The following is a 24,698-nucleotide window of genomic DNA, read 5'->3' on the forward strand; positions in this document are numbered from 1 at the left end:
CTCTTATTCACCTGGCGCAAGGCACCATCCAGCTGCTGCTTCCTTTGTTCTGTTTTTTCCAAAACATTTTGCCAGCGTTGATTTAAAACCTCTAGCTTGTTCTGAAGGTTGCTCGCTTCTTCTCCTGCACTTGATTCAATTAGATCATTTCCTGCTTTATTAACGGCTTCCACTGTGGACTGGTGGGCTAATACATCATTTTGGAGCACCTGAAAATATTAAGATAACACCATGTTTGCTAGTTTGTAATCACTTTTAATGCAACTGCTTTATTTTCTGCTTAGGAAACATTCTGAAACAAAAACGTCATATGCATTGAATTTTAATATTGGGTTTTTAAATGACGAACTCCTTTCCCTCAACTTTGCAGCTTTCCTGTATATACCTTTAGTCTACCAACATACCCTTAAATGATTCTGTAAGAATACTTTGCTAGTTATTCCCACTAGAAAGATCTTGTAATTGATGACACGAAGTATCCAGAGATCATAATTAAAAGGTTCTAAAATTTCTTGTTTCAAGCTATATAATTATAATTTACACAATTATAATTATTATATTATGATTATAATTAATTGAACTTAATTCTCATGTCTTAAGTAATTAATTGAAAAGATATTTTTACCCCTATATATTCAATTTCAAATATAAAATGATCAAATCTCAGATATACTGTACCATATTTTACAATTAGCACTCTGAAAGGGAAAAAAATAACCATAAATTATTCCTTTATCTTCTTTGGTTGGAAGAAGTCCTAGAATTAACTGCTAAGTTGAAAGGAATCCAGGAAGGCCCGAACACTAAAGGGAAAGATTTCTCTATGTATCAGGATACTCAAGCCCAGCATTCCAAAGTTCAGCTGTTCTTTTACTAGAAAAATACACATATAAAATGCTTACTGCAGATTCCAGTAAATAATGCCTTCCTATTATACAGCAGAAATAAAAGCATAGACTAATAATGCTTAAATGCACTAAAATGGGACAAGAGTGGTAAGTACAGAAAGCAACCCTAAGGCTAAAAAAAAAAATCAATTTCTTATTTGAAAAGAATTACACTTTTAAAGAACAAGTGTAGCCTTAGTGATAGTTTCCTTTCAAATGACTATGCTTACATTTGTGGAAACCAGAAGAAACCTCCCTCTAATGTGAGTAAGAGTTGATCACAATCCTACCCTACACTTGTTGACTCAGGGTTGGCAAAAGTAAAGAAAAAGCACACCATCTCTTGGCCTATGTACAACAGCACACATCTGGAGGCAAATCCAGACCAGAGAGGATTTTCAGTGAAGAGCAGTAACCATCTGAGATCACTGTTCCTCTGACTGTATTCACTCATTTTCTGAGGCATCTGGTGAGGGAGTGTTTTTCAAAGGCTTTTATAAAACCAACCGAGTAAGAAGTTATCCTTACAGAAAGCATGTACTTTGATATGTTAACAGTAGGGATCACTCTCAAAATGAAAGAGTTAAATACTCTCATGGTCAAGATATAAAAGATAATTCTATAAAATTTATTCTTCTGAATGGCCTGGGTTCTAAAAGGCAGAGAGCCTAGGGGCAGGAGAAGAAAGCAGGAGAAGGACGGAAACCTTCCCTCCTCTCTAGTAGCTCTGCTGGGAATTCTAAGTCCTCTAACTTTTGATCTTTGAGGAATGTAAGAAAAAGAGAAAAGGAGCCATTTCTAACTACTGAAAGATAGATAAACAAAACTAAAGGGTCCCTACCAAACCCCTGCTAAAATAACTGGATCAGGCTGCTACATTCTTCCACCTCTACCATATTATGCACAGTTCCTACCACTGATGTATCCTACTTTTAAGACAATTGCTAGGTTTATAAGAAATGTAAATACAGCTATAAACTCACAATATGAGAATAAACAGATTTTGTTTTTATGCAGTCTCAACAGTCATTATTGCTCTAAGCAAAGGTAAAATGTAGACATTAAATAATGAAGCAGGCTTCTATGTAAACACTAATTATGCAAAATAAACCTTAATTGCTTAATCAAATAGGGCTGGGCAATGACTGTCAGTGCAGACAGAACCAGATAAAGGAGAAAGAAAATTTTAAATTAGAGAGCAATTACTCTCTAATTGTGGGGAAAAGTATAAAAGAAGAACTAAAGAATAGTCAAAAACTGTAAATCATGAACTTAAAGTGCTAAAAAAAAAACCCTACCCTTTATTGTAAAAATGTTAATAGACATGTAAAATAATCAAACAATTTCCATTTGATAATCCAGGAAATTTATTTAAGGATAGGATTTAGGATTCTGAAGATAAAACTATTAATGTCAATGTTAAAGTCTATGAAAGACTGTTGAATGTCAGGATAAACTATACTGTGCATAACCTTTTACTCATTAAGTCTAGTGACTTAAGGGATAGGGAATGACCTATTAAGAATTGTCACAAAGGTGACAACAATACAAAATTGTTTTGCATATATCTCTTAAGACGAAAATTTTCAACTAATAAGCTTTAAATCAAGTGTAGGACATATAAAAACTCTTTTGAACATAACAAATATTTTTAAGAACTAATTCAGAAAGAAAAGGAGCAAGACACAAAAAGGCAGTCAAAGATAGCAGCAACACGGAGACAAAAGAACAAACCCCAACATAATAAGAGATGTACGGGCAGAAAGAAATACATTAGCATGCCAAACAAGCTGCAAGTGACAGGGACACATGGGCGACCAGAGGAGAAACACACAAAACCTGCAGCAGGATGACAACATCTTGAGCCTATGATTTTCTCAGGCTATCCCCAACAACTTTTAAAAATAGGTATAATTAGGGATTTAAATCCCTAGTGTTTGCCATGCAGCCCGAATAAAATTTAGTCACAGATTTTCCATCCTTGCTGTGTTGGACAATAATTGCCTTGAACAATTAGAAAAATATTTTGACCATAATCTTTTAAGAGGTGTGTTTTAAGTAGTTTAACCTTTAGTTATAAATGTCAACTATAAACTTGTGTTAAAATCATAAACTTGAAACACACATAAGGGAGAAACATACCAAAAAAAATCTGATGACACTAGAAATACACAGAGGAGAAACATAATATGCAATGACAGATACATACATGATGCTTAGCAAGTTCAATTTCAATGGCTTTAGGGTCTCCTCCAACAGGTTTCTGCTCACTTAGCAAGCCCTCGGTGTGGGTCAGCCACGCCAGGAGCTCATCCAGGGCATGCTGGAACTGGCCCAGTGCTAATAGCGCACCCTCCAGCTTATGCTACAGAAAAAGTGGAGAGGAAGAAAATTCATTTACAAATTTAGTATGACGAATGACAGATATTTATAAAGCAAAGGCAGAAAATCAATTGTTTCATGCATCTTAAGTTTGACCATCTTTGCAGTTAAAAAAATGGCACATGAGAAGCGGGAAGTAGGATGTTATTTGAAATAATTATTCAACATGAATATCTGAAATTGAAAATGTACAGCTTCTTAACAAAAAGTCTTGGTATTTACCTGTCTGTTGATAATTCTCTCATCCAGACTATCCCATATCAATTTCAGTTCCATTAGTGGGTCTTGAACAGTGTGTTTGTCGCTCTCTTCTGTTACCTTCTTCAGCAAAAGCTCTGCTTGATGGTTCAGCCTTTCCATTTCTATCTGTTGTTGATAGGCCTCTGACTTAAATTGCTATTTACAAAGAGAGATACGCAAGGAAAATATTGTAAAAATCAATAAAAAAATTCTGTCAGATATTTATCCTAATTCACATTTCTTATTGGAGGGAGGTGAAGAAAAATTAAAATCTAACATGGGGCTTACCAATGAAAGAATTATAGACAAAAAAAAATAAGGGAAACCTTTTCTCTTTATTCAATATTTTTTGATGGAAAGATGTTTCTATTTATAAGTTTGACATTTCAGTTTTGTTCTCTACAATAAAAAGATTAAATTTCAAGACTGAACTTATTCCAGTGCCTAATTATAAAAGTATAATAATTGTATTGACATATATGAAACCCAGAAAAGTGTTAAGAAACTCAAATTAATATTTCCTGCTCTAAAACGTATACACATCTTGCATCCTCTGATAATTTTATGTTTTCTTGTAGCTGTGCTATGTTCAATAACATTTAGTTATTCCTATGCCTCACACATTGCTAACACAGAAAAACATTATTCTCTCTCTTGGTGTTTTCTAAGTCACTGACATGTATTTATAATCTTGGCTTTGCCAACAAACAGGTTAGCAGACAGTTGCTTGTAACAAAAAAATGCCCCTTCATAAAATATCTTCATAAAATATTCATTTTAATATGTAATAGTAAATAATTAATGGCTAAGCAGTACCTTAATTTTTAAAAGAATATAAAAACAATAACTGAGGTATAGTGAGCACTTGGTATGTTCAAGTTACTTTCAACCAACTTAAAAGGAAAATAATTTTATCTTCAATTGAAGCTTAGGACATAGGAGTGAAATCAGATAACTTTTCTAAGGTCATTTGGCTAGTAAATGGACGAACTGGGACCTCAACTCAGACTACCTGATTTAAGAGTGAGCACTCCTAACCAAGTTGCTATACAAAAACCACTGGGATATATGCAAGTATCCAAAATACATTCTCCTCCACAACTGTAATTGTACATAAAGTGTATCATATGTTTGCTACATGATCAAGTTAAAAAAAAACAAACCTCTATCTAGTGATAGTAACAGTAAAATTCTCAAAAAATTATTTCTAAATGAAATATTCTATGTCATACTTAGAGATGAAAACATTACAATTTTAAAGCCAGATAATAATTTCACACACAAATCTAGTAGAGTTCATTGCAAATGGTATGTTGTCTCTGTGCATGGAGACAAAATTAGGAAGGAAATAACTGATTCCACCTTGATAAATGATTATTGGTAGAGAGGAATTCAAAGAGAAAACAGTCCAGCCATTTTCACAGCTGCAGATCAAGAACCACAAAAGCAAAAATTATAGGGGAAAGTGATGGAAAACAACAAACATTTACAAAACAAACATTCTGGGAAACACTATTAAACCATGGACGTGTATTTAGCCTGTTACACTAAATGAATTACTCAGAACACACTCAAAAGGCTGGGTGTGGTGGCTCATGCCTGTAATCCTGGCACTTTGGGAGGCTGAAGTGGGAGGATCGATCGCTTGAGCCCAGGAGTTCAGACCAGCCTGAGCAACATAGTGAGATCCCATCTCTACAAAATAATCCAAAAATTAGCCAGACATGGTGGCTCACACCTGTAACCCCTGCTACTCAGGAGGCTGAGGTGGGAAGATCATCTGAGTCCAAGAGTTTGAGGTTGCAGTGAGCTATGATAACACGACTGCACCCTAGCCCGGGCAAAAGAGAAAAAAGAAAAAAAAAAAAGAAAGGAAAAAAAAGGAAAAGAAAAGAACACACTGAAGAAAATAAAAATGTTGCTGTAGTGTATGACAGTAATATACTACTGAATAATTTAATAATAAAACAAATTATAAAAATCCTTACAGTATGATCTAAATATGTCTCTCTCTGTCTCTATACACACACATCTCACACCCCTTCCTGTCCCTAACATGAAGATTATCCCTAATGTGAAGACATCAGAAAGGCTATAAATGAAATATTAAGAATGTTTGCCTTTTGCTACATAACATTTTGGTGACTTCAAAAAATTTGTTTTTTTCATTTTTTATTTGTATTTTCTGATTTTTCTATAATGAACCGATATTAAATTAATAAAAAGAAAACAACTAGTATTTTATGCCTGTATTTAATGAGCACTTACATACTGCTTACTATGTGCAGGTACAATATATATATATTAAACTAGTTTTATAATCAAACTGTAATATTTCAATTAGGTAAAGTAAGTTTACGTAAAGAATTCTATGAACTCAGAACTTAAAAATGCAAGGAAGTCTTTGATAAATCAGTTGGCCCCACACATACCTTTAGTTCTTCAATCTGCTGCTTTACAGTTTCAAGATCTGTTCCGATGGGAGACATTGAAGCTAATTTACCACCTGCAATATCCACCCAGTCGAATATTGCCTGAAAGACACATTAGTCCTTGTGTTGTTGCAACAGTACATTTGAAATTGCTACAATATCTCAAGTGTTACAGAAAAGTGCAATCACAAATCTAAAAAGCTATTACAGAATGAGCCTATTTTATAAAAAAGATGGTTCATCTAAATAAGTAAAAGCAGCAATATACCGAAACAGTTGTCCCAAATATGAAATAGATATAACCAATTCTACATCCAAATTTGCAAAAGAAATTCTTTCTTGAATAGATTCTTAGAACTTTCAAAAAAGCTCATCTGAAAAAATTTTTAGAAATTCAATCACATAAAATAAAATTCTCCATTTTATTTTGTTTGCCTAAAAGTTATCCTATATAAATATATTGAAAGGAAAAGATTCAAACCTATTTTTTATTCAAATAAGTAACAAGTTATTGTTTAGCACTGGAGCAAAATATTCAGCTCAACCAAACACTTACTTATTATTTAGATTAGCATTAAAATCCTGTACATATAAATGATTAGTATTAATATCATTATTCTCAATTGTAACATAAACTTCAGAATTTCCTTTTGGGTAACATAAACAGTCTAAAAAGGCTCAACTCACATTTCTTTTTAGGTACTGAATACATAACAAAATTATTTTGTACTTTAATGAAATTGCCAGACCATACAGTAGCAGGAAAAATCTTGGAGTTTTAAGTTATCATTAATCAACCCTGACTAAGAACTTAAGCAACAACCTGGGAAATAAAATATGTTTTACTTTACAATCAAACCTTGAAATCTCTGGGGCATCTGGAGCTTTTGACGTCTAGCTACACCTAGCTGCAGCTATTTAATAAATCAAGCTGCCCTTCATTACCAAAGGTGATGCTACCAACACGTGGCCAACAGGATTTTTATGACAGGCCTTGCTTTTCTGGTAGTGATAATGAGAATGCACAAGCCATGGTGTCTTGCCTATGGCCTCCCAAATGTCTGCATGTGGTGGCATTGCCACCTCTAGTCATTCAAGAGAGCACAACTCAGTGACTTACTAATGATCTGGCCTCATAGAGGGCTGGAGCTCAATTTAGTTACTGGCCATTGATAACTAACTGATAAACTGTCTACTTTGTTAAAAAAAAAAAAGGGAGCGGGGAGGAGGGGACGGGTATATACATACATAATGCGTGCAATGCGCACCGTCTGGGGGATGGACACGCTTGAAGCTCTGATTGGGGGGAGAAGGGGGGACAAGGGCAATATACGTAACCTAAACATTTGTACCCCGATAATATGCTGAAATTAAACAAAAAAAGGAAGGGGGAATTATAATAAAGTGTTATTTGTAGTGAAATTTTTTCATATATTTCCAAAGTTCAAAAACTTTTCAGCTGGCATAAATCCTGGCTTGTGATATTTATTTTTACAAATATAGAATTGGAGTGGCATAATGAAAAAGGAAAAGACGTTCTCATCTGAGCTTTAAAAATAATATTCACTTAGTGTTATGGAAATACTCAGAAAGGCTTTTTCCATATGGTCAGAGGGATGAAGGATTAAACCCCTGCCAGCCTGTTAGGAAATGGAACAAAGTTGAGGAAGGTAGGGAGAGAAATATCCCCGAGTTGGCCTCGACTGACAAGCGAACTGAATGAAAACCCTTAAGAGATGTGGAAAACAACTATTAAAAGGAAATTATATATAACGGAAAAGAAGAAAATACTTTTTACACACCAGATTATGACTTAATGAAACAGACATCTATTTTAGCGTGCAGAGAACACTGGCTCCAAATCAAATTTCTTTACTTCTAACTTTAGTGAAACTCAGTGGTATTTTTAGACAATGTTTACTTCTTTCATCTTATTCCACCCAACTTTAGAACAGAACTCAGATGCGGTTCCATTTCACTGTCTGGTGCGGAGCCATCTATGAAAAATACTGTGTGGGAACACATTTACTTTCACTTAAGAAAAAAACATTAAAATATGTCTTTTCAAAGTAAATTTCACTGAACATGTGTACAAAAGTGTGTGTAGATGTGTATAAAAATCTATACATATTTGAAAGGGTCAGAAATATCTTGTAAAAGACAAAACATGAACTGAAGTCCCCGCGGCAACTGCAGGACGACTTGCCCACGGTTACGTGCACCCTTGCGGTCCTGGGGTAGTGCCAGCGTGTAGACGCCAATTAGTGTGATGCCTCCTTCCAGCAGAGAGCAGCGGGCACTCCGCAACCCGCTTACCTGCAGTCCATCCTGGTACTGGACAGCAGCCTGCATTGCCTCCTCGAGTTTGTCGACCCGGTCTTTCCAAGCTTTATTTAGAGAATCCCATGCTGAATTTAACTACAATATAAATGTTAGGACTCTTTTAGTGCCTTATTTTACATTTTCAACTACTTTTAACAAACATATTTTAGTTAACTAAATTTTTAAAAAGGCATTCTGATAAGAGTAGAACATAAGCCAGTTGTACCTCATCTATACTCTTCTTGACAATGGGTTTATCAGGTTCCCCACACGCGGCAATGAGCTCAGAGCCCAGGTTAATAACTATATCCAGCTCTTCCTGTAGCCCATCTATTTCTTCCCTAATGGCCTAGAATAAGAAAATGACAGCCTTAGAACTTTAGGCAAAACCGCGCTGAAACTAAAAAGATGTACACAAAGATATTAACGGTAGTTATTTCTAGGAGGTGCGATTATGACCGTTTTTATTTTCTTCTGTTTTCTAAGTTTCTGTAACAAATTTTTCGACAAGGGGAGAAATATTTTAAAGGAAAACAGCACCCTTTGAATAACAAATGATAAATGTTTATTATCAAGACAGTATTTTAAAAATAAGAAATAAAAAATACTATAACAAATACCAAAACAAATGTTTTTAAAATATCAACCACACTGTAAAGCATGGAAAGACTTTTTGTTTTCCAAACCAACCAATATACATTTAAAATAGACATAAGTAAAACATGAGTTCAAAGACTTCACATCAATTAATGTATTTGTTAGTAGATCTAACTTGGGAGTTGCATTTTATGTCATTATCGTAGGTAGGACCTGTAAATTACAAAAATACTACAACAGAAATGCAGTTATCAGCCCTTTGCTTTCATCTTCTTGGTTAAATATATTAATTCATTCAACAAACATTAAATAAACATGAACCAAGCCCTCAACTAGGCACTGAGGACACAAAGAAAAATAGATACTGGCTATTCCCCTCCCAGGCTCCAGGGTCTGGTAGGAAAGACAGAAGTATGAGCAACAGTAAGTCATACTATGTGCAGAGTCCTTTGCATGAGCAAAGTACTATGAGAACACAGATGAATTAGCTCTGCTAAGTACACAAGAAAAGACTGTACATGGTGCCTAGTAATTCAACTGAACATTGAAGCTCGAGCAGGCTTTTCTAGAAGACTGGCAGTGTGCAAAGGCTCAGATGCTAGAAAAGAGCAAAGCAGTTTTGGGGAAAGCCACTTTCTAATTCCTGGAAGAGAAGGAGCTTGGTAAAGGAGCAGAGGGAAAAATGACTTTGGGATCACAAGCAAGGGCTAGGCTGGGATGTAAAAGCTGCATGCCCTGTTCTAGGGAGTCTGAACTTTTTCCAGCGGGCAGTGGATCTCTGAGGAGGATTAGGCAGCAACACGATAAGAGCAAATCTAGAGAGACGAGTGGCAGCAAGGTTAGATGCCTGGCAAGGAAAGACACTCTACACTTTGGATTACTTTGGAAGCCAAAAAAAGAGATAATGAGGTCCTAAAAACAAGGCAGAAACAGTGGGGATGGAGAGAAATTATTTTAAACAAATAGTCTCCAAGTGAAATTTGTGGGTATACTCTATCTCCTGCTGTATCACTGCACATTCCACTTTTGAAACCAAATATAAATTTTAACAGAGTAATTCTGAATGTTTACCAAAGGAATCCAGGTTTCATTATGGCACAGCTTATTTAAAAATGAGATTTTCTGCTTACCTCTGCTGCTTCTTGCTGCTGTTTCACTACTGAAGGATCAATTCCAGGATCTTCCAGGTCCCGGATGAAATCTTGAGTATCTTTAGTGGTAACTACCAATGACATGTGATCACACCAGAACTTTTCTGCTAGTTCCATTACGTCTAGTAGTTTGGCTTCCCTTTCTTCCACCAGCGTGTGTATGTTCTCCCAAATGAAAACCATTTGGTCAAGCTTATCCTGAACAGCTAGGGAGCAAAACAATACCAACAAGGCCATGGGTTAGCCCCATGGAAGTAATACAGCAGAATGTTTTAGATTCAACTTGCTAAATATCTAAAACTGAACCAAGTTTTGGTGGACTCTAGTCTAGTGGGTGTATCAGTGGGACCTATCCCAGACAATGCAAGGTCGCTGGGTCTCCCACTCCTGCTGAACCAAGCTCTTCCTGACAAAAGTGGATGCTCAAAGCTAATGAGGTCACAGTACAATGAAGTTTGTCAAGTTTCAAGTTCACTAAGGCTGCCCTTAATCCAAAAGAAAGTGAAATAATCACCTTAGTATATTTTTTATGCTCCCCAAATCAAGAATAAAGTTGTCTGTTCAGTCCCAGGAATATGACAACGTAGGATATGTATTTTGGGCTTGTTTCTTAGAATAGTCTTATCATGAATGTCTATACATAACACATGCTCTGCCTTTTGATGCCTAGTGCATATTTCTAAGAGGGCTGGCTATGGCACAGAGTAAGCATTCAATGTAAGCTAGTATAGTCAGTAGTGAAAAAAAAAAAAACTCCTAGGTTTGGCCTTATAAGCATTAAGCTTTAACCTACTGGTTTAAAAGGACTGAAGAGCACATGATCTTTGCATAATGGCACACTTTGTATTTGACCGATTGATTCTACAAACACAGGAAGACATTAACAAGGGATAAGTGTACACAGTCCTTTACCCTAAACACATCACATTGATAATACCCTTTCTAAGATCTGGCATTTTGTTATGCAATTGAACCATCAGTAAACAGCATAAAATTTTGGAATTGTCTAAAAGTAAAGTTTGTTTCCTTATTTCAAAATTATTACCTTTGGCAGATATGTCTTTATCAGTGCCCCCAGATCTAGCAATCATTTCCTCTCCTCTCTGTTTAAGAGTTTCATACAATGGTTGTAGCTTTTCCATGTCTACCGACACATTCTTATTTTCACTGATCTGCTCCTTGATCTTCTCGACCTCCGCAGAAATAGATGGTGGCTGCCTCAAACGCTCCACAATGCGCTCCAGGCTCTCCAGAATCTGATCTGTCTTGTCATGGAACTAGTAGTAAAACAAAGGGATCATATATGGGGAAATAATCTGTAACACCGAATGTGAAATTGAGATGAAAAAATCAATTTATATCACAATTAAGAATTAAATCTTAGCCCCTTTATCAACATATCCATTCAAAGAGTTACATCTAGCTGGTATATGAGGCATGACGAAAGTCATGATTTGTATGTACTCCCTATGTAGAATAGACTTAGTTTCTTATAAATAGTGTATTCATTAAGAAGGGGTATATGTTAATATATAACTAGATCACTGGACAGCAACATCTGTTTTACCTGTTGCTTCATTTTATCATAATTCAAATTAATTTTTAAAAATAAGTTCAGTAAGCTAGGTGTTCATCCATTGAAACTGATTGTTTTCCTTTTTAATGACTATTTTGGCATCTTAAAAAATTATATTAGTAAATGTGAAATTCATGAACAATTTTGATTAGATTCAAGGGATTCCTTAAGTTATGCATTTCCTGACCTGAAAAATGTTAAAAAACTAAACAAAACAAAAACTTCCCCAATGTTATATCAGAAGTTTGTATTTAATTCATGGTCAAACACATAACCAGATACATGGGAGAATTTTAAATTTGTGTTTGCAATGGTACCACAGACAATTAAACAAAGTTATAAAAACCTGTTCATTCACAGGTTCTACACTATCCTCAAAGTTAAAGGAAACATCACATAGGATTACAAAAAATGGACGACTCAAATGTCCTGTATCTAATGATAAAAACCATTATCACTGGAAATGGAAAAATCTGTAGGTATTTCAAAATTCAACTTCTTGAAAAAAACTTTCAAAAAACAGAAAAAAAATCAATTTCCAACGTCATATTCTTTTTCTTCTTATTCAGCCTATTATTCTTTCTTCTTTTTGCCTTCTTGGGAGAATTTTATTAATAATGCTTCCTCTTATCTCTCCCAATGACATATACCGCATTCTACTCAGAATGGACACTTAATTAAATATTTGGGCAATGATGACAACTGCATATTTCTTAAGTCACTGAAAATTATTTTTTATTGTCCACAAGCAGGAAGAGAAATATAAGGGCAGGACCCAAGCAAACATCACCTCCAAGAGACAATGACATCAATACCCAGATTTAATGTAGTGAAATAATTTTAGTTGAAATTTAATCAGAAGATCCAGGAAAATGTCTTTCTGTGCTCTGCTGTTTGGCAGAACTCAATTCTATTTCTAGTGTAAATGATTACCTGAGTTGATTGAGAAATGGCGTCATCCAATGCCACAGCTCGTTTTTTGACATCTTCTTTAATTTGACTGTAAAGGGTGTCAGCTGCCACATACTTCTCTTGGATAGAAAAGCCTTCCCCTGGGCTTAATTCCAGTAACTGTGGCCCAGTTTTGTTCATCTTATCTATGTGAGGCTTGTGTTCAGCTATCAACTCTCGCAGTTGCTATAACAAACCAAACAGCTTCTCAGTATCTCAGGGTCACACCTCCACATTACAGCTGTCTACACTCCCAATGCATCCAGCTGGAAAGAAACTCCAAACAAACACCCTCCCCATCGCAAGGCATTTAACACACGATGGCTCATACAACCCTTTGCCAGGAAGAGATGGCCCTGACACAAAGATTAAACAACAGTCTGGTCATGCCAAAGCCCCTTAAAGGGTACTCACAAAAATGCTGGCTGAGTAAAATAATGAATCCTGGTTCATAATGCGTTTCATACCAAGAGCAGCACATTTTGGCAAGAGCATTTGACAAATGCATTTATATACGTGAGCCAACATAAAATGAATATACACATATTGCATTATATATGTATGTATGATCTATTGTACACATATAGGATATAGACATACATGTATGAAGGAACCTATTTCTATTTATTATTTTAAAATGTTAAAGCTCGCAAGGGTAATCAATCTATCAAATACAGAGCTGTATACTGAGCTTTATTTGTAAGGTGTATTTAAGGAAAAATGTGTGTCATATGAATATGTTGCATAATTTTGTCATCTAATCAAGAGATAGAATGATATGTACACTAATGAGTGGGTGTGGAATCCAAGTGGAGCCCATTCCCTCTAATGGAGATGATGTGTTGGGAACCTGAATAAAACTGGAACATCTACACTTTCATGGATCCCAGAGCTTCCACTGAGAAGTTTTTCTTGGGTCAAATCCAAAGCCATTCCCAAGGGGAGATGTCTTTGCCTGGAGGTTTCTCCGAGGCCAGCCTCCGTGCAGCATTGAGGGGATCTTGCATTTGTTGCATTGAGGGGATCCTGCATTACTGATTAGTTTCCCTCATGAGCAGTTCCTTGTCCTCACCAGAATGTATAATTTCCAAACTGTTTGCTGTCCAGGGCCTAAAAAAGCCATCTCTGAGATAAACTACATTCAGAAAAGACAGTCTAGAAATAAGCTACCAGTATCTTCCTGGAAACTTTAATTTCTATCATTCATCAAGAAGAATCACCAGGAGGGCCATAAACGTAGTTGTTATTGAAAGTGTTTACTAAAATCAATCATACAGATTATTTCAAGAACTTGCTGAGAAAATTGGTACATTACATCAACTATCCCCAGTGTAGCAAATTATTTTTTGAGTTTTTCAGAGGAAATCCCTAAAACACTTTTGGATAGGACTAAATAAACACAAATTCAATTTTAAAAAGGGAGGGGTCTAATCTAACATGTTGCACGTAAGAACATGGGAGAGCCACGTCTGTAATCTTGTGCCTGCATGTTCCAGGCTGAGGCTTTCTTATTTTTGTTTCATATAATCAGATCATATCTTCCTGCTGCTTTACCAAATGGAGGTTGTGATGGTAATATCAGCGATATACAATCTCATGGAAAAGGAAAAACTAGATGTCACACACATTCCAGTTTCAATATTCTAAAGGTACACTTGAGTAACAAGCTTACACTCTGAGTTATCAAGAGACTGTCATGTAAAATGCAAGAGCTCTGCTGAGATTTCTTGAGTTGCCTAGAGTCTAAGTAGATCTCATCTGTACAGCACCACCATGAGGCAACTTGGCTTGAGGAGTAGCAAGATGAGCCATTTTTAGACTGTTTCATGACAGACAAGAGTACACCTATTGGATGTCCACTTGGGGGTACATGTGTATGGGAAATAGGGCCAATAAGTGGTGCCTTTTGCCTCACATGTAACTAAACGATTCTTGGCAACATACTGTCATAGGAGTCCAGTCATGCTGGAGATACCTAGTGTGACTTTAAGATTATCTATCACTTGGTAACATGGCCCTTGGAGCCATTTTTCATTCCTGGCTAGAATGAACTAGATCTTCCCCCAAAATAGATGGATAGGATGTTGTGGAGCTGGAGAAGAAATGTCATTGTGGGAGACTATAAATATTCTGAAATGGCAAAGCTTTCAGTTTAAACAATTTGAAGATTTGGCTACAAAGTTCTGTGCGTATACAATCACAAATTTGTTTTGAGAGCTTAATGATATTGCAAAAAAGGCAAACTGATTTAGAAAATTTCAGCTCAATAATAAGCCTTTCCATACTATTTGATGTTATGCTAAAAACATAGCCATTCAAATCATCTGAAAATTGGTACAACCTCTATGGAAAACAGTATGGACATTCCTCGAAGAAATAAATGTAGACCTACCATTTGATCTAGCAACCCCCTGCTGAGTTCTACCCAAAGGAAATGAAGTCATTTTTATCAAAAAGACACCTGCACTAGAATGTTTATTGCAGAATAATTCACAATTGTAAAGATGTGGAATCGACCTAAGTGCCCTTCAATTCATGAGTGGATAAAGAAAATGTGCTGTATGTATACCTCAGAGTACTACTCAGCTATAAAAACGAAAGATATAATGTCATTTGTAGCAACATGGAGGGAACTGGAGACCATTATCCTAAGTGAAGTAACCCAGGAATGGAAAACTAAACACCATATGTTCTCACTAATAAGTGGGAGCTAATAGATGGATACACACAAACACAAAGCAATATAAAGGACATGAGAAACCAAGGAGGGGGTAGAGCAGGAGGGTGGGTGTGGGATAAAATCTTACCTGTTGGGTACAGTGAACACTACTCACCAAAAGCCCTGACTTAAGCATTGTACAAGACATCCATGTAATAAAAACCTGTACCCCCTTAATTAATATTTTGAAATAAAAAAATTTAAAAATTGAGTGAATACTCATCAGGATTTCTGCCACAAATAAACCTTTACACTAAAATTAAACTTAATTCTACATAGTTTGTCTTTCTCTCACTGAACGATTTAGATAGAACCTCATAAGATTTCTATTTGACACTAGTGGTCTCTAAAACTCTCTTCTAAATAAATACTTCAGTTAGAGATAGTCTCCAGTGCCAATACATTAAGAAAGTAAGATTAACAAGTATGTCACATATTCCAAAAAATGATGTAATATACCCTGAGTTAAACTGCTCTCTCTCTCTCCCCCCCCCCCACACAGAGACCATGATTAGTCTCAGAGTACCTCTTGTACAGATTTGGAAGAGCAACTAGGTTCACAAGTCCATAAATAGCAAGAACTCTAGGTTTCTCCTGATAGTCTTGAACCCTCTCTCACCCAAACCATTGCAAAATTTTAAGCCACATTAACAATTAAGCAACTGCTGAAATGAGGGCTTCATAATGCCATTTCATATATGTTTAAAACTGATATAACTGTAGTTGTAAATGTACTCCCCAGTTTATTTATCAACACAGGCGCAAGAACTTAAAGAGTTCCATGTACAGAGATGGAAAAAAAAAAAGAGAAACAATTTGTCTCTATATTTCAGTATTTTCCCTTTTCATAGCTTTCACGATATTGCTATTTTGACATATTCATTATATTGTACATTTTCTCCAAGCTCAGTGGCCCTGTCTCTGGCTCATAGGGGTCCAATCAAGGCTCTTCCGTATATTTCTACTCTTTATTTACATTCTAGATATATAAACTGAAAGCAATTTAATGTGTGTAAATTGAAAGAACTTCAAAAGCTTGTTTCTGTAACATTTTAAAATGAGAATTATTTTCTATCCAGATGGTTTATATTTCACACTATTTATAGCAGTTGTGATGTAATTAATGACATATACAATGTGGTCTATCTAAACAAGTCTTCCCACTGTAACCCTAGATAAGAAGGTAAGCAGTTATGCAGACCAAAACACAACATTACTAAAACGTCCTATTCATGTGAGGTGTCTAACAGCATTCAAAAACACCAAGAACATAATGATTCTTCTTTAATGGGGAGCAGAACAACATTCTCTTTCACACCAACTTACCCGATGTTCTTCCTGCTGTTGTCTTAGAGTTTCATATTCAAGGGCTGGGGCAGGAAGTTGAGAGATGATTCTTTGTGTTTCTGTCAGCCATGGCCAAAGTTCTTCATATGTTTCCCAGAACTGGTTAACCAGGGACTGTGCCCGCTCTAGCTGCAGATACCTCTCTGAGTTTATCTGGCAGATGGCATCATACTTCTTCAGTACCTTGTCCAGTTTTTTCTAGAAAATAAGATGATGAAATGTGTTTCATTGGTCAGGCCAAGTGGCACCCATGCTCCAGAATGCTTTGTCCGGCACTGTGCACCTGGCACAGAGCAGGTGCTCAACAAATGTATGTTAAATAAATAAATCTGTAAAAGCTATTTAGATTTTAATCGTTTCCATGTATAAAAGTTCATTTTAAATTAAACGGCCTCAAGTATTTATAAAGAAGACACTGAGCTCTCCAAATATAATAAGCAAAATTCTCCAGCCAATCTTACAATGTCTTCAAGGTTAGAAAACAAGTCTGATACGATTCTAGTAACATTTACCTTATTTTCTAGAAAAAGAGAAAGACTATTTTTTGCAAATGAAATTGTAAGAACTCCTAGTCAACAAAATTAATTATATATATTAGAATCAAAGTAGAACATTGTGCCATACACTGATTCTATGGGGCAGTCACAGTGATACAGACGATGATATAAATTCATAGCAAAAGCTAATAACAGAGGATAAAGCACAATAGCAACCCAACAAACCACAGAATAACAAAGAAATTATTTCATGATGATCTGTATTTTTCATGTCATATTCTTTACAAAAATAACAAAGATTCAATTATAAACAAGCAAATTTCCATCGCAGAGTACAAATAAAAGAGAAAGTATCACTATATTGTGCATTCTGTTATTTTATCTATGGTATACCTTAAAAGCAATGAATACTCTTTAAAACGTGATTTTAGGCATAGAGAGTTACATATATTTTTTGGCCATGAGATATTTCTCCTACCAGAAGCATTAATATATATTAATTTCTTTAGGTCGCTCAGATGCCTGAGTATGAATTGAACATTTTTACTTGTGGCTGGTTTCCTACCAATTTAAAGGATCATTAAAATAACACAAACTGGATGCTTCCTTAATCACTCAGCTCATTTTTTTCCCTGTATAGCTTACTATAACTTTATACAAAATGGATTTTAGCATTAGAGAGAACGACATATTTTGGTCTTTGTTTCAGTTCAAAAGGCCCAAATGTCCCTGAAGCATATAAACAACAGTTGACATATATAAAAACAATAATTTATACCAATAATAATGGTAACAATACAGCTAACATTAATTGAATGCTTAATGTGTGTCAGTTAATCACGGATTCAAACCTTAATAGCCTTTATGCCTATTAAAATAGATTGTCCTCATGGTAATTCCCTTAAGGAATATTCCTTTCACTGTTATTCTGTAAACTTAAAAAATGCCTTATTTAAAACTAATGATTTCACTGCTTAAATAGCAGCTGCAGATAAAGGAAAAGTGCTTTTCTAGGTCTGAGAGCTTAATACCTGCTGTTTCTTCAAGAGTCCCACCACCAGCCCACAGACAAGATTATACCTTCATTGACTGCTTTTCCTCTTCACTGCATGTTGTCATGACTTTATGCCCGGATTTAACAAGTTCATCAATAATATCCTTGTGTCTCAAAATCTCCATGGTGAACGTCTATGATTTACCAAAATAAAGACAAAAACATTAAAAAAAAAAAGCATGTGACTAAAATGAAAACAATTAGGAGAAGTAGTTAAAAATAACAAGTAACATTAGTAGGGTCTTGAAAAGTAAATCATGCAAGCACATTTTATAGACTTGGAGCACACCAGCAAATAATTTAGATGGCAATTAGAAATGTATTTCTTCACCTTTTGAACCTGCAGCTGAGCAGAAGTCTGGTCTTGCTCAAGCCTGATGTCACCCAGAGACATCAATTTCTTTTCTGTTTCAGTAATCCAGGATAACTCAGCATCAGCTGCTTGGTCAAACTAAACAAAAGATAAATAATTAGGTCAGCAAGTTCCTGTAACTGGTGTCAGAAAAATACCTATCTACATTTCTTTTAAATATCCTTATTACACAAGTGGAAAATCTGAGCTTATCTCTTCAGGGCATCTTAAAATAATTCATGATAATGACTGAGTTATAAAGAAAGGAGAACTTTCTGCAGAGTAATTAAGCACAAGCTCTTAAAACATGTTGAATTCATAACACTGCGTTAATGATTTTAAGACAGGTAGCACTGTTGCGTCCTTTTGTAGCAGTCTTAATAATTTGCTCCTTAGGAGTACTATCAAATATAACAGCTACAAAAGTCAACAGCTAGGTACCATCTTTTAATCATTTCACCCATCACCTCAACTCATATGATATGCAGATAGCATTTTGCTATCAAAGTACATGATTCCTAGCAAAAAGAATGAAACATTCCCATTTATGTATTATACCATTATGTATAAATGTATTTGTAAATATATGTCTCTATGTATGCAGCATATACTCCCAAATGATTTATGTATAATTTTTGAACATCTCATTTAATAATGGCAGAAAGCACTTTCAAGAGCATTCATAAATATTTTAAGAAATTTTATTATCCTGATCATAACAGTAATTCATGAGCACAGTAGAAATTCATAAAGCCCAGAAAAATATACAGGAGGAAATTAAAACTTGGAGGTAATACTGTTGGTATTTTAGTGTATTTTCTTCCAGAAGTTGAAAGAGAAGATTTGTGAAGGTCTGGGATAACATTGTATAAACAGTTTCATATCCTGCTTTTTCATTTATTATGAACATTTCCCATGTCATATTCTTTTTAAATAACATCACTGTATCCTAGCATACCTGGATATTTTCATTTAGGCTCTCTGCATTTTTTGCCATTATATAAACAACCCTGTAATGACTATCCTTGTGCATAAGTTTCTGATGGCATCTCTAATTAGTTCCTTGGTGTAGATTCCTAGAAGTGACTGCAAAGTCAAAGAGCGTGAATATTTTCAATGCCTTATGTCAGATACACCCATTGCTTTCCAGGGCCAAGCAGTTACCATAAGCAAATAAAGTGGGCATGTGACACCCCAAAGCACCGATGATGAATGATAATGAACAATGGCCTCTACTGAAAGAAATAAAGGAGAATGAACATTGTGGGTACTCAAGTCCAGTACTGATAGATCTGCTAACTTTTCAAAAGAAGCTGGAAATCCAGATGCAGGTGGAGGAATAGCTAGGTTAGGGGAAAGATGGGTAGAGATAAGAAAGTAGGTTAAAACATAATTCATACTTTTTAAACTCTATGCAACACTATGCCAACTAATGAGAAGATGGAGTAGATGAACTTTTCTGTTCTTCATGATAAGTACGCCTAAAAATCCTGGGCATTATATTATATATAGAACAGACATGAGAAGACACCACAAAAAGAAGAGAAGAGAGCAGAACTGCTATGGAACTTAGGCCCTGAGGGATAACATGGCGGTAAGTTCTCTGGGTTTTCTTTTTGCCTCACCTATCCAGGATTGGATACTAGAAAAACTGGCAACACCAATGTGTTTGAGAGCAGGTCTGTCTGGGGCTTTGTCAGACCTGCTCTCTTTAGCCAAAGGACCAGGAAAGGAGTAGCTTAGCAAGACAGAAAACTTTTAGACCATAACTATTCTATTCCAACCAAATACCACAGAAAGACAAAAACTGTGGCCCCAACCAGGCTCATGCCAAGGAAGGATGAATGAGGAGCCTAGACTTCCACCCTCATGAGGCTATGACAAGGTCCCCAACACCCCTGCTGGGATGACGTCAGAGAAGGCCAATTAGGGAGCCAGAACCTTCATCCCCACTGGCCAAAAACAAGGCCCCACCCCACAGTGTCAGTGGAGATCATGTGGAGAGCTGGAACCCCCACTCCCACCCAGAAGTGAGGACCACACCCCCTCACTAGCAACAGAGGTTGGGTGGGGAACCTGGACTTCTACCTCTACCTGGTAGCACCCTCAGCTTCTTTTCCCAGAGTGGTATCAGAGAAAGGCAGTTAAAACAGAAAGTTTAAAATCCAAGGCTTATAACATTACATAAGAACCGGAAGATCTCAAACTGAATTAAAGAAAATGATCACACAGATGCTAATACCTAGATGGCAGAAATGCCAGAATTATCTGACAAAGATTTTAAAGCAGCTGTGATAAAAATGCTTCAGCAAGCATTTTTGAATGCTCATGGTTGAAACAAATAAAAAATTAGAAGGCCTCAACAACAAAATACAAAATCACATCAAAGAAATGGAATATACATATAAAAGAAGACCCAAATGAAAATTTTAGAACTGAAAAATAACTGAAATAAAAATCTTGGTGGATCAGCTCAATGAAGGGGACAGAGGAAAAATTCAGTAAAGTGGATGACAGAACAACAGAAACTACACAACCCAAACTGAATAATAGAAAAGAGACCAGAAAAAAAAAAAAAAAAATCCAACAGAGCCTTAAGAACCTGTGGACCCATAGAAGAAGATCTAATATTCATGTTATCATATTCCAAAACGGAGTGGAAAAAGAGCTTGTGGCTTAAAAAGTACTCAAACATTTTTGAAATGATAAAAGTATAGACATGGAGACTAGATTTGTGGTTGACAAGAGTTAAGGAGAGGGTAGAGGTGGGAGGGAGTGGGCGTGGCTATAAAGGACAACATGAGTGACGGCCACGTTCTGTATCTTGGCTGTACCAACGTCAATATCCTGCTTGTGCTATTTTACTATAAAGATGTTACCACGAGGGAAACTGAGTAAAGGGTAAAATAGGATCTCTCTGTATTATTTCTTATAGATGCATGTGAATCCACAATCATCTTAAAACAAGTTTAATCACAAAAAGAAAAAAGCAAAGCAATTCTGCAGGTAACATCTGACCTGGAAGTTCCTGTTTGCATTCTCTCCTTCAGATATATACTGTCAGACTGCCCTGCAGATAGAATGTATTACTTTATACTCTCACAAGCAGTTTTGCTGTACCCCCAACAATATGGGGTAGAATTTATTTTTTAATATTTGTCAAGCTTAGGGGTAGAGTTTCTTTAAATATAAAGAATCCAAGAAACTGCTGGAAAAAGTCTACCTTAATCTGGCTCAGTAATTATGATATTTAATTTTAAATGGCGCTACTCATTTGCAATTATTGATTAATATGAAAACAAAAGAAAAATATTTCATCAATGAATTCAGCAGCATTAGGTGTGGAGAAAGAATCCTCAGGAAAAAGAAGTGAAAGAGTCTTCTAATGTGGATCATTAGCTTTCAAGGCATACACAATGAAGCTGCATATTTAATAGTTCAGGCCTTTCTACCTGAGTATAAATGCTGCAAGATATTGGAGTAAAATTCAACAGTCATGTATTTTTCTCTTCTGTTGTCCCTGAAAAAATAAAGTGATACATCACCCCTCTTGTTTGTGCACAGGCTGTTAAAAGTATGACAGCATTAATATGACAGTTCTATTAATAATAAAGAAAGTCAGGCTGTTCATGGTTAATATTCATTTAACACTATGTCCCCTCCCTTAAAAAAAAAAAAAGGTATCCAGTGAAAACCAGTATGATGATACCATCTAAGCTGCCAAAATGGAAAGCTGAAACTTAAACAATGTTTCTTTGACCAAGTCAAATATTTGTTCTGCTAAAAGAAAACAAGTCTTCAAGCAGAAATAGTTCCCTTCTGCCATTTGAGAAAATTTTTTTATTGAATTAGCAAACATTTATTGTTAAGCAACAAATGAGATAGCCACAGGGTCTACATGAAGCAATTTATAGGGAGGCAAGGCATTTTAGGTCTATGACTCATTCAAATGACTGGTTAATGTGTGTATTTGCAATGGACTATAAAAACGGCTCATTTTACATGTGAGCAACGTGGTGAGCAACACTACCGGACCAAATTTTAATAAATTTGTTTACTGCTCATACAAGTAGCAAAATTTGACTTAAAATACATTGTTGATAATCTCGGAATCAACAATGGGAAGTATTCTGGGAAGTATTTTAATAGGTAGCATCAGTGGAGTCTAACCATCAACCCTAGCTACTGTAACTCCTATTATAGCTGAACTAGCATTTCAGCAATTTCCTAAAAAGTTAGTGAAGATATCATAAATGGCTCTCTCTAAAGATTCCTGAAAAACTCTCTAAAACAATAGCAGCCAGCATCTTACTGAACACATTGTTCTAAGTGCTTAACTTGCAATATCTCCTTTAATCCTGCCAATTGTATAATGTGGGCATTACCATTAACTCCACTTGCAGCTGAGAAAAATGAGGCAAAGGGAAGTTACCTAACTTACGAAAGATTATCCAGCTAGTAAACGCTGGACCTGAGAGTCTAACCAAGGTGGTCTGACTTTAGGACTGCACTCTTACTTGCCATGTTTATTGTTTGTGATTGTATATAATTTGGGCTTCATGAATTTAAAATATTCATGTGATTTCACCAAAAATGGTTCAAATACAAGAGTCAGTAAAGTAATAGGTTTTAACTTAATAAACATTTCGCCAATCTCTGACAAATTGCTTTCATACTTACCCAGAAAGTTTCTGTTGAGTGGAAATAGAGGACTAAGACAAAGGGATAAGCAAGCCTTAACCTCAAGGACATCCTTTCTACTCCCTTCCCCTGACGAGGATCTTATCACTTTCTTTTGATTAGCATTTCCTTCCACTTTGCTTCTGATTATTTATAATAGAGCCCGTATTTTCCCACCCTCAACACCTGGAGGGTCTAAACAGATCTCATTTCCGAAAGGGATGTTTACTTCTGGTTCTTTAAAAGAAATAAACAGGTGGTATTTTTCTCCAAGGCTGATTCCTAATGACCCAATGAGCTGTTTGTTTTAATTGCACCCAAACCAACAATCCATGGGCCTGTATAACAGGGTTATTATGGGGCCCACTTACATAAGCCAAGCAATTAAAGCTGCCGAAGAATGCTTGGGATTCCCAAACCCAGAGAGATACACATATTTTAGCAACTTCTGACAATTGTACATTTGTAAGAGGCAAAGGATGATGAAGCGCTGAGGTTTAAACAAACAATCAGGGTAGTCTGAATTCAGGATACAAGTTTGTACACATCTTTCAAGCAAAGTGCCTTTCTACATTTCCACAGAGCTTGTAGAAAGAAAGCAACAAAGATATGCTACTGTGTGTAGGTTTAAAATGCAAAAATATGTACAGTTTGAAACTCAGATAATGGCATGTATTGTGAGAGGAGGCAGTTTAGCTCAACATCATTATTTACTAAGCTGCCTTGTTCTGCTCAGATTTTTCCTAAATGTAATGCATGGGCCCAATTCTTTTTAAAAAAGGATATACTTTTCAAAATATCAATGCCTGCAAATCTGTAGAGTCAGATGTCAGGGCTTGTTAACGGGTAGCACCTAGTGCATACAGTCCTCAATCATTCGCCCATAACCAAGGCTGTTAAATTATTTCTGAAATAATAACAAATAGGGTGTGCATCCCTATGATATCAAAATTCAATGGCATATCCCTTCAAAACTGTTATTATGACTAGGATTAACATGGAAATCTAACCATGTCAAATCAGAACATTTTTAAAAACTACATTTATACAAGTTGGTTACAAAGTACATGCTAATTAAAAGATACCTCTACGCTCCCTTCTCTTTTTTCAAACTTAGTTCTTTTCCCTGTTTTTCTTTGCATCTTTCATGTGATGTTTGGAAGTCAATACACTCTGACAGTGGCTTGCCAGTTTGCAAAGTGCTTATGCTTTTGTTAAATTCCAAAAAGCAGGTTACAACATTATAAAAGAGGTATATCTGTATATAAACAACGTTAATACTAGGCAAAATATGAAATATCTTAAGAGAAATTTGCTTAGAAAACCCAGAACATTTAGTCATTTAAAATCTAGTCTAACTTAGCAAGGTCATTCAGGAACAAAGCACTAAATCTATAACTTTTAAAATTATCAAGTATTGTTTGAGGCACACATCCTTACCCTATCACTTACGGGTGTGGGTATGTTGGAGGTAGAGGTCTGGGGAAGAGTCTCTTACTTAATAAAACAAA

General features: G+C 35.7%; 1 protein-coding gene across 3 annotated transcripts in view; it reads right to left on the reverse strand.

Annotated features, from left to right (window-relative positions):
* DST (dystonin) overlaps nucleotides 1-24,698 on the reverse strand; it is a 441,573-nt gene that overhangs the window by 39,283 nt on the left and 377,592 nt on the right. For all 3 annotated transcript variants that reach the window (XM_045543787.1, XM_045543786.1, XM_045543784.1), the window contains 12 exons: nucleotides 18,487-18,606; nucleotides 18,182-18,289; nucleotides 16,584-16,802; nucleotides 12,521-12,724; nucleotides 11,057-11,288; nucleotides 9,991-10,217; nucleotides 8,490-8,612; nucleotides 8,258-8,359; nucleotides 5,942-6,043; nucleotides 3,492-3,665; nucleotides 3,097-3,252; nucleotides 12-209 (listed from right to left, as the gene is read on the reverse strand). In XM_045543787.1, coding sequence (XP_045399743.1) covers nucleotides 12-209; nucleotides 3,097-3,252; nucleotides 3,492-3,665; nucleotides 5,942-6,043; nucleotides 8,258-8,359; nucleotides 8,490-8,612; nucleotides 9,991-10,217; nucleotides 11,057-11,288; nucleotides 12,521-12,724; nucleotides 16,584-16,802; nucleotides 18,182-18,289; nucleotides 18,487-18,606 — 1,965 coding nt within the window. The remainder of the gene's footprint in view (nucleotides 1-11; nucleotides 210-3,096; nucleotides 3,253-3,491; nucleotides 3,666-5,941; nucleotides 6,044-8,257; nucleotides 8,360-8,489; nucleotides 8,613-9,990; nucleotides 10,218-11,056; nucleotides 11,289-12,520; nucleotides 12,725-16,583; nucleotides 16,803-18,181; nucleotides 18,290-18,486; nucleotides 18,607-24,698) is intronic.

This window comes from Lemur catta, chromosome 2 (assembly GCF_020740605.2).
Source record: "Lemur catta isolate mLemCat1 chromosome 2, mLemCat1.pri, whole genome shotgun sequence".
NCBI classification, from domain to species: domain Eukaryota; kingdom Metazoa; phylum Chordata; class Mammalia; order Primates; family Lemuridae; genus Lemur; species Lemur catta.